The sequence below is a fragment of the Rutidosis leptorrhynchoides genome, chromosome 10, assembly GCF_046630445.1.
Source record: "Rutidosis leptorrhynchoides isolate AG116_Rl617_1_P2 chromosome 10, CSIRO_AGI_Rlap_v1, whole genome shotgun sequence".
Taxonomy (NCBI): domain Eukaryota; kingdom Viridiplantae; phylum Streptophyta; class Magnoliopsida; order Asterales; family Asteraceae; genus Rutidosis; species Rutidosis leptorrhynchoides.
In genome coordinates, this window is record NC_092342.1 from 231,006,073 (window position 1) to 231,016,439 (window position 10,367).

Below are 10,367 nucleotides of genomic sequence, written 5' to 3' on the forward strand. Positions count from 1 at the left end.
AATATAAAGTGCGAGTGTCCTCGTCAAATTATCCTTATATCCGAAGTCAAATATTCCAACTAATTGGGGACTTAAACTGCAACAAGGTCTTAATACTTTGTTTAATAATTACACCAGAATATCGACTGCGTGCAACCCAAGGTTTTAATACTTTGTTAACAATTACGCCAAGTGTCCTTGTACATAATCCACCCCTGTTTTAATGAGTCTATTGACTATTAATCCATTTCCGTGTCCGGTTAAATAAACGATTATTAGTATTTATAAATATCCCGCCCATCGTGTCCGATCGAGTGTATGTGGTTATTTATAATTACGTCCAATTGTAAATCTTTGTATGTGATTATTTATAATTACGTCCAATTGTAAATCTTTATATTAAATTAATGAACTATCATTCAATTAAACAAATATAAAGCCCATTAATAGTCCATAGTCCAATTTCCACAAGTGTCGGTCTTTTGTCCAAATCCCAATTATGGTACAAAGCTCAATTACCCCGTCTTTAATATTTAGCCCAACGTCATGATTACTTCAATTTAAATAAGCATAATAATAACTTAGTTACGAGACATTAATTTAAAAAGGTTGAATATAACTTACAATGAGTATTAATCGCGTAGTGTTACACGGACAGAGTTTCGACTTACAACCTTAAAACATTCGCTACCATAACCTTATTATTATTAATCTTAAATTAAAATTAAAATTATAAATATAAATATATATATATATATATATATATATATATATATATATATATATATATATATATATATATATATATTGAGATAGAGAGTAGATAGAAAAAGATGTGTATGTTCTCGGCCAGAAATCGTGCAATTTATAGAATGTGAGCTGCTACAGTACCCCATGCGATCGCATGACTTTTGTGCTTCCAGGCCATGCGATCGCATGGTCAGCTGGATCAGACCACATGCTTTTGTTTTCTTGTTTGCCGACGGTTTTTAATATATATATATATATATATATATATATATATATATATATATATATATATATATATATATATATATATATATAATATATATAATTTTAAGAATTATTTATATATTATATTATATATATGTGCATAGTTGACTTATCATTTTAGCTCCGTTGCGTCACGCGTTGATAGTTGGTTCATGTCCCGGTTCCAGATTTTCGAACGTCCTTTCGTACTATTTAATATCTTGTACTTTGCGTTTTGCGGCTCGTACTTTTGTAACTTTTAGACGTTTCTCATCAATAATTTGAACCACTTTGACTGTACTTTGTACTTTTTAGCTTTTTGGTCGTTTGCGTCTTCAAATCGTCGAATATGTCCTTTGTCTTCACCTTTTAATATTTAAACGAATATCACTTGTAAATAGAACAATTGCAACTAAAAGCTTGTCTTTCTTGAAGGATAATGCTATGAAATATATGTTTGTTTTTAGCATTATCAATACTGCTACACATCTGTAGCAGCACAAATCGCATTGATGGTTGGGTAGAGTTAATGGATGATTACGAAGTGGTCACTGTTAGCATCAAAGAGGATACTAGTAGAAAAATTAATATCCTTTTTGAACAACAGGAGGATATGGAAGAAGTTAAGTCCTTAGGGTCTAACACAGATGAAGATTTGGAAGATGATGACGATTTCATTGATGATACATTCGTTGACTCAGAAGATGATAACAACATATTCAATCCTGATACAGTTGCGGAGAAAAGGGATACTGATGTCAATAAGGATAGTGGTAATGAAAGGGAGGACAACAACACTGAAAAGCAGCTTTCCGGTGACAATTCAGGCACCATGTCAGGCAAGTGTAACTGGAAACCTAAAAGTTGGATGGATGAAGATGAAGAGGCGGGTTGTTGGAATTTAGGTGATCTTTTCCAAGATAGCAATTATGATGTTGGCACTGCAAAAGGCGCCTACACTGTTCCCGAAACTCCATTTAATGGGGTAAACCCAACTGCTGTGTACAATGAAAAGGCGCATGATGCTTATTGTCAATCCCCAAAGATGAATTCTGTTACAGATCCTGTTGATCTCAACCCATCAACTAAAGAGTCATTACGGGCCAGATATGATAAAGCCTAATGGAATTCTGGTGACAGCCCAACTAATAAACCCATTGATTCAAGCAATAATTCTACTTCAGTGAGGCCCATACCATCCCAGTCAGCTAACAATTGTATTTCCAAGCCCAATAATTCTCATAATATTGGATTGGGCTCAACGACCAAGGCTGATGATCAAAGTATTAAATTTGATAAAAAGAAAAGATCCAGCAAGCTAAAAGGAAAAGGAATGAGGTCGAATGAAGATGGTAGAAGGGACTGTTGCTGGTCAAGCATTAGGAGATGGAAAACCTCATCCAGAATGATGAATCTGAAGAATGCCGCGAGAAAAGATAAAATTGACAACCAATTGTTGCGATCCAGGTGCTCCAATTGTGCGAATTTGAGTCAATCTATTAATTCAAACTCTCAGGAAGACACGTCTAGGAAGGGCAAACATAACGGCAATGCTAATAGGGATGAGTACAGTAATGAGACATCCAATTCTTTCAATTCAGTGAACATGGAGGGGGTGCATGAGTTTGGATGTTGCCTTGGGTTGAAATGGCAGAAGATTTCTACTCCTTCTGCTATGTAAGTTATGTTGTTGCTATATTCGACTTATTAAGTTACTTATGAAGATTATAGCTTACAACGTTAGATGTTTTGGGTTCGGGAAACATAGCAAATTCGGGCAAATTAAAAATCTTATCTATAAGGAGAAACCATCCTTTTTGGCTCTCCAGGAGACTAAATTACACCCTGTTAATGCCTCATGGATTCAAACCCTATGGGGCTCAACCGAGTGTGATTTTATCCAACAAGAGATGGTCGGGAAGTCCGGGGGACAACTTTTGATTTGGGATTCGAATGTCTTTGATGCCACTGATTGCATCAGATTTGATAGGGCTATTGGGGTTCGAGGTAAATGGAAATCTAATGGATGCACCCTTAACATCCTAAATGTTTATGGTCCCCATGACGATGCAAAAAAGCAAAGACTATGGGATACTCTTACAGGTATGATATCCAACAGTAACGATGCTTGGACCTTGTGTGGTGATTTTAACGAGGTCAGAGACTCGTCGGAGCGATAAAACTGTGAATTCGTGGCTAGCAGAGCAAAAAGATTTGATGATTTCATTGTCAATAACAATCTCATAGATGTCCCACTAGGCGGGAGGATGTACACGCGTGTAAGTGATGACGGCTTAAAATTTAGTAAACTTGATCGATTTCTTGTGTCCGAGAATTTTGGGTCGAAATGGGTAAATCTTGCGGCTGTGGTACTTGAAAGAAATGATTCTGATCATTGCCCTATTAGGTTAATGGATGACGAGAAGAACTTCGGCTCGAAACCGTGCAAAATTTTTGATTGTTGGTTAGGTGATGAAGAGGCTGATCAAATTGTCAAAAACACATGGGTCTTAGAAGCAGGTTCAGATACGAGAAAAGATCGATGGTTCATGAATAAATTAAAAAAGGTCAAATTGGAATTAAAGTCATGGAGTTTGCAGCACTTCGGTCAATTAGATGGGGAAATCGACATGCATAAAAACACTGCTCAGGCCTTAGAAATTAAGGCTGAAACTAGTCCCTTGAATCAGCAGGAACTTGAACTATGGAAGACGTCGAGGAAAAGTTGGCTAGAAAAAGAAAAGATCAAAACGGGTATGTTAAAACAAAAGGCGCGTGTTCGTTGGATTCTAGAAGGAGACGAGAACTCTAAATTCTTCCATTCGATAATTCGAAATCAATATAACAGGTGCAACATTCGTGGTGTTACTATAGAGGGAGTATGGATCGACAGCCCGGATGCAATCAAAACAGAAACTTTCAACCATTTTAGTCGGACATTTGAAGAACCTGACAACATGAGGCCTTCGATGGAGGACTTGAGTTATCCATCCATTACACTAGAGGAAGCTGCCGAATTGGAAAGTAAGTTCCTTGAATCTGAAATCTTCGAAGCCATTAATGATTGTGGTAGTACGAAAGCTCCGGGGCCGGATGGTTTCAATATGCGTTTTTCAAAAAATATTGGGAGCTAATTAAAGGCGACTTAGTAGAGACTTTATCTTGGTTTTGGTAGAAGGGTGAAATCTCTAGAGGTTGCAATGCTTCGTTCGTGACTCTAATTCCTAAGAAAGCTGATCCATTGAGATTTGGGGACTATCGGCCTATTAGCTTAATAGGAAGCTATTACAAGATAGTTTCCAAGCTACTCTCGAATCGTTTACGCAAAGTTTTACCCTCTCTTATCGGAATTGAGCAAAACGCATTTTTAAAGGGTCGTTTCATTCTTGATGGAGTTCTAATTGCAAACGAAATGGTGGATTTTCTTAAAACGAATCATAAGAAAGGAATCATATCTAAAGTGGATTTTGAAAAGGCATTTGATAGCCTTAATTGGAATTTCTTACTTGAAGTTATGAAAAGCATGGGGTTCGGTTGTAAATGGAGGAAGTGGATTTTGAATTGTCTTAAGTCAGCTTCTATCTCAATCCTTGTGAACGGGTCACCAACTCGCGAGTTTACACTTGGAAGAGGGGTTAGACAAGGAGATCCACTCTCTCCCTTTCTTTTCATTCTTGCGGCGGAAGGTTTGAATATTCTTACTAAAGCGGCGTTGGATAAAGGTCTCTTTAAAGGTATTGAGGTCGGGAGAGAAAAAGTCCTAGTCTCACACCTTCAATATGCGAATGACACCATATTCTTTGGTGAGTGGAGCCGATCAAATGCGTGCAATCTCATGAACCTCCTTAAATGTTTCGAGTTAACTTCGGGCCTTAAAGTCAACTTTCAAAAGAGTTCTATTTACGGGATTGGGATTGAATCTAATGAACTTGACTCACTAGCTCATCTTATGGGTTGTCAGATTGGTAATTTCCCTTTCATATATCTAGGGCTACCCATCGGCGCGAAGATGAAAAAGATGAATGATTGGAAGACGGTTATCGATAAATTTAATAGTAGGCTTTCGTGTTGGAAAATGCGATCGATGTCATTCGGGGGAAGGTTAGTCCTTATTAAATCGGTTCTTTCAAGCCTTTCATTGTACTATTTCTCGCTCTTCCGCACTGCACCATGCTTGTTAAAATTACTTGAGAGTGTGAGGCGAAATTTCTTTTGGGCGAGTCAGGTTCGGGTAAAAAAGTGTCGTGGGTCAAATGGGATAAGGTCATTAATTCTTTCGGGGAGGAGGGGGGGTTAAACATTGGATCCTTAAAATGTAAAAATCTCGCTTTATTGGGAAAGTGGTGGTGGAGGTTTAAAACCGAAACCAACGCTCTTTGGGTCAAAATTATTCGTAGCATTTATGAAATTGACGGTGGTCTTATGTTGGGGAATGAGGCTTCTCATTCTTCATCAAAAGGCATTTGGTACAATATTGTCAATGCAGGAAAAGCAATTGAGGATTTACAGATTCAATTCAATAACTCCTTCATTAAGGTGATTGGTGATGGGGGTTCTACATCCTTTTGGCTTGATCATTGGATAGGTGACAACAAGTTATGCAGTATGTTTCCTAGGCTGTTTAGGCTCGAGCAAGAAATCAATGTCTCGGTTAAGGATCGTTTATCAGATGGTGGTATAGTTTGGCACTGAAAGCGTCCCCCTAGAGGCCGAGCAGCAGGTGACCTGGTATCTCTTTCTAATCTATTGTCTTCGATTCGTTTAGATGGCAGCCGCAAAGACTCCTGGAGGTGGTCCCTATCGTCTGATGGAATGTTTAAGGTGAAAATTCTTGCATCTGAAATTGACCTTAAAATCCTGTCTACAAATTCTCCTCATCAGAGCACTCTCCGCAATTCCCCTGTCTCGAAAAAAGTCGAGTTGTTTGTGTGGCGCGCTCTACTGAGAAGACTACCCGTAAGATCTGAATTAGACAAACGTGGAATTGATCTCCATAGTCTTCTTTGCCCGATATGTGATGATGTCGTAGAATCCGTTGATCACTCACTTATCTTTTGTAGACAATCTTTAGAGATTTGGGGACGTGTTTTTAAATGGTGGAATAAAGGAAACTTTTCTTATTTTAGTGTTCGCGAATTGTTCGAAGGTAATGTCTTTGAGACAATTGTCGGGTTTTGGAAAGAAAGTTTGGCAAGCGGTGATATGGATAGGGGCTTATCTCATTTGGAAGAATCGTAATAACAAGGTATTTAAAGGCAATGGGTGGAGTACTCCGGTAGCTCTCAACGAAATTCAAATCATTTCATTCGATTGGATATCCAATAGATCGAGAGGGAAAAAGTTCGAGTGGCACACGTGGTTACACAACCCGAGTTCGTTCCTTTAATTCGGTTTAGATGAGATGCAGCCTTTGCACCTCTCCATGATGTATGTTGTAAAGTAATTTCGTGTTAGCTAGTTCAGGTTCGAGTAGTCTGCACAAGTCTTGTCCTTGTGATATGTACACAAGTCTTGTATCCTTCGTGTTATATCTTTGGTTTTTATAATGTATTCTTGCTTTTCAAAAAAAAAAAAAAAAAAAAAATCCTATAAAGCATTTTAAAGTTTCTAATTGCATCTTTCATCGTAACGAAAATTAACTGAGTCCGTTAAAACTAATCACCATCCATGTGATCTTTAACTAATTAAAGATTAAGGAATCATGATAGAAACAAAACAGCTAGTGCATGTTGAGAAACAGCAACACCCACGCTTTTAAATGCGAGAGTAGACCTTTCAAATACAATCATTACCATCAAGAAACTTATAAGACAAAATTAGACCATGAAAAGGGTGAAATTAAGGGATAGGATTAAAAAGGGTTTGAGGTCCCTTTTCTATCATTAAACAAAAAATGGAAATAAATTAAAATTTTCAATTTTTTTCGTTGTTTACTTATAAAGATGTCACTTTATATACTAATTATATTTTCCAACTATAATGAAGCACTAATAAATTTGTTAAACAAGTGAATTATGGTGTCAAAAAGTAAGCATTTCCACCCATTTGTAAATATTTATTAGGGTTTACAATTTTGGTGATTGATTTGGTTGTGCTAATTAAGAGATGCAAACAGAGGAATCTGAACCGGTAAGATCGGTGATAGCAGATACAAGAGGAAAACATAGAATTTTGGCTGAACTTAAAAGACTTGAACAAGAAACTCGCCATTTGGAGGTCTGTTTTTACTGCAAAATTTTGATTTTTTATTGGTTTATTCTTGAATTCGTGATATGGGTTTTTGTGGGTTTACTTCAAAATTGAAACTTTTTGTTTGTAAGTTTTTTTTTTTTTTTTTTTTTTTGAATTTAGGATGATAATAAATGGTATGCAATGAATGGTTTGATTTGTGTCACTAATTTTGTAGCTTATCATTCTTTTGTCAGTTTGTTCAGAAATAATTTCTGGTTGCTATTCCATCCGTACAAGGTTAAGTGAATTTTAACTAACAATCCTAAAAGGGGAGTAATCCATACACCACCAAGTTTGCCATACACCACCAGACCAAACATACATTATGAATGTTGTATTGTACAAAACTGTAAAACATATTTGTTGGTGTACGGCTAAAAATTGGTGGTGTACGAATCATCACCCATCCTAAAATAGCATTACAAGAAAGCCATGTACAATTTTTCTTAATTCTTTTTTTCAGTTTAAAAACTGACTTACTAAAGTTTTTAAATAATGAAAAGATTATTTACTTTAAACTTTGATGCAAGGGGCGATCACTTGGGATTCTTTTTAGGAGGTCTCAGTTCGAATTTTGTCAATTTTATATGGTTGGCGGCTTCACCTATCCAAAACAAAAAAGAAAAAGGAAATTAAATGAACTTTTGAATGAATCTTTATGGGTTCCGTTGCTCGCATCAGTATGTTTTTACATCTTCTCAATGTATGTAGCTTATTATTTAGGTGATTGTACGCGTTACATTTTGATAGAGTTTGATTGATCAACTCGTACTTCGTTTATATTTAATTTAAATGTATTTAGATGAATTCTATTTAATAAGTTAGTGTTTGAACTTTTAATAATTAGCTGATAATAAGTTGTTTGGATGCTTAACTGATTCTGATTTTTTAAAAAGATGACACATACGATAACCAAAAGTAGCATTCTTGTAAAATGTGAGATGCTTCTGATGAAACAGGAGTAAATGTCTCCCAAATTAGGTTACAAAATGGGTGTGTTTAGATGATTTTAAGTTTACCCAATAATTATTTGCTTCTATGAAACGAGTGGCTATAACTTGTAGTTATAGGTGACCTTTGCTTCTTGAAGTAGTTTATATGAGCAAGAAATATACTCTTTTTTTTGTTTCGTAAAAGTTGCAACATCTGACTAGGCACATTGTTTAGAGTAGATGTTTTACTACCAACGAGCTTTGGCTTGAGTGGTATTCTATGGGTTTACTCCCGGGGTCGGCCTGTGTCCTTTTCTAGGTGATGCCGATCAGCCGTTAAAAAAAAGTAGATGTTTTACTCTCTTTATAAGAGTATAAGAATGATTACCCGTTGTACCCCTTTTAGCCTTGTATCTTTGATGGGGATATATTTATATTATGTGGTGTGTATGCTTTTATAAATTCCTATTTTTGTTATAAACGTAACATATCATATGTAGGAGGAGCTTGATCAGCTTGAAAAAATGGAAACAGCCTCGGCTTCTTGCAAAGAGTAAGTATTAATGTGCTAAGTTTTCCATTTGTAATAAAAGTAGATGTGTCGTGAACCTTGAGATCAATTACAGTTCTAACGTACTTCTTCTTTGCGTTTTGATAGATTTCTGAATAATGTGGAAACAAAACCGGATCCGTTGCTTCCCACGTAAGACCCCTTGCTTTTGGCTTGCAAACTTAACATTAATTAATATATACATCACATTAAAATAAAAAAACTTAACAGTTAAATTAATTTATTATTTATTAACGAGTTAGGAAATTTGTGCGTTGCGACGGGGGCAATATATTTTCTTTTGGAAAAATAAAATATAAATAAAAATAGATAAATGCCAATATGAAGCATGACGTCAACTGATGTGAGCAAAGAATATTGTGCACCTCAATTTATGTTTTAGTATAGGTGTTACTAATAATAATAATAATAATAATAATAATAATAATAATAATAATAATAATAATAATAATAATATATACTGTACTTCGTATGTAAATTGATTAGATGACGTGAGGGCAAATAAGTAATTATATCTTGTTGTTCTTGGTGGCAGGACAAGTGGGCCCACAAATCCATCATGGGATCAATGGTTCGAGGGACCTCAAGATAAGTCAGGTTGTAGATGCTGGATTCTCTAGCAATATTCTTAGTAATAAATTTGAGGTTCGTGCAATGCAGTTTTTATACAATCTCGCTACATATACAAGATAACATTCCCATTTGCCATAATGGTCCTTGTGCAGAAACGTTAATTTTTTTTTTTTATTATTTTTTTTTTTTTAGAGAAATACATAATCTATCAGAGTTGTCGTTATGGTTTTATTATGTTGTCAAAATGTTTTGTTAGTTTTTAATGATAATCGTATTTTCTTAGATAAAAGTTTGCTTCCTTGTCTGTTGTTGAAGTGGGTGTTTACGGTGCCCATTTGTGTCTTATTTCTCGTTACCTTTACAATGGGCTAGACCTTATATTTTTATTTTGATATAATCAACATATACAATACAATATACAATAGGTTTGTTTTGTACAAGAATGTTGTCAATTTTTGGAGAAATCATGTTGTCTGAGATAAAAACTTCAGTCTTTATGTCATATGTATTAATTGGTAAAGAGTGTTTTAAGGTCTCAAGTCTTATTACAGTTACAACAGGATCGGCCTTATTACAGTACTTGTGAATTCTTTGACTGATGATCATTTTTTACAGGGGCGAATTTGAGGGTATTCAATATGTGCGCTAGCACAGAGCCCATAATCCAAAGGGCTAATATTGATATGACTGATGTTTGTATTTAATCAAATTTTTTAGTATTTAATGAACTTATTCTTGCAATTGTTTAAAACTTTTGTATAATAAAGGCCTGAACAAGGCCCTTATGAAAAATTGAAATCGACGGGATGGCTTCGATTTTTTATATTGATGATTACAATTTTGGCTATTGTGCTACAGTGTTGGTAAAGAGTATTTTATGTTCTTAATACAAATGTAATAGGCTACACCTTATTAAAAAAAAAAATTTAAAGTACTAATAAAAAAACTGTTTCATATGCTGTTGAACATGGAATACAATGTGCATCCCTCCTTATCATGACAACAGTATCGTTTGTAATAACCGTTATATTATTACAAGTTTTATGAGTCCGTGCGTTGCACGACAGTTATATAACTTAGCATTCAAT

General features: G+C 35.3%; 2 protein-coding genes across 3 annotated transcripts; both read left to right on the top strand.

Annotated features, from left to right (window-relative positions):
• The first annotated feature begins 2,305 nt into the window (after positions 1–2,305).
• LOC139870861 (uncharacterized) lies at positions 2,306–6,210 on the top strand. Its single transcript, XM_071858629.1, has 6 exons — positions 2,306–2,649; positions 2,717–3,075; positions 3,220–4,068; positions 4,167–5,073; positions 5,325–5,647; positions 5,738–6,210. Exons 1-6 carry the CDS (start codon positions 2,306–2,308, stop codon positions 6,208–6,210), a joined length of 3,255 nt encoding a protein of 1,084 aa, XP_071714730.1.
• A 742-nt stretch (positions 6,211–6,952) lies between these two features.
• LOC139873239 (guanine nucleotide-binding protein subunit gamma 2-like) lies at positions 6,953–10,079 on the top strand. Of its 2 annotated transcripts, XM_071861173.1 has the most exons (6): positions 6,953–6,999; positions 7,076–7,188; positions 8,636–8,688; positions 8,794–8,838; positions 9,242–9,351; positions 9,895–10,079. In XM_071861173.1, exons 1-5 carry the CDS (start codon positions 6,987–6,989, stop codon positions 9,324–9,326), a joined length of 309 nt encoding a protein of 102 aa, XP_071717274.1. In that variant the 5' UTR covers positions 6,953–6,986; the 3' UTR covers positions 9,327–9,351; positions 9,895–10,079. The 2 variants fall into 2 exon arrangements, with proteins under 2 accessions (XP_071717274.1, XP_071717275.1); XM_071861174.1 differs by lacking the exons at positions 6,953–6,999; positions 7,076–7,188 and adding an exon at positions 7,384–7,883.
• Positions 10,080–10,367: the final 288 nt, after the last annotated feature.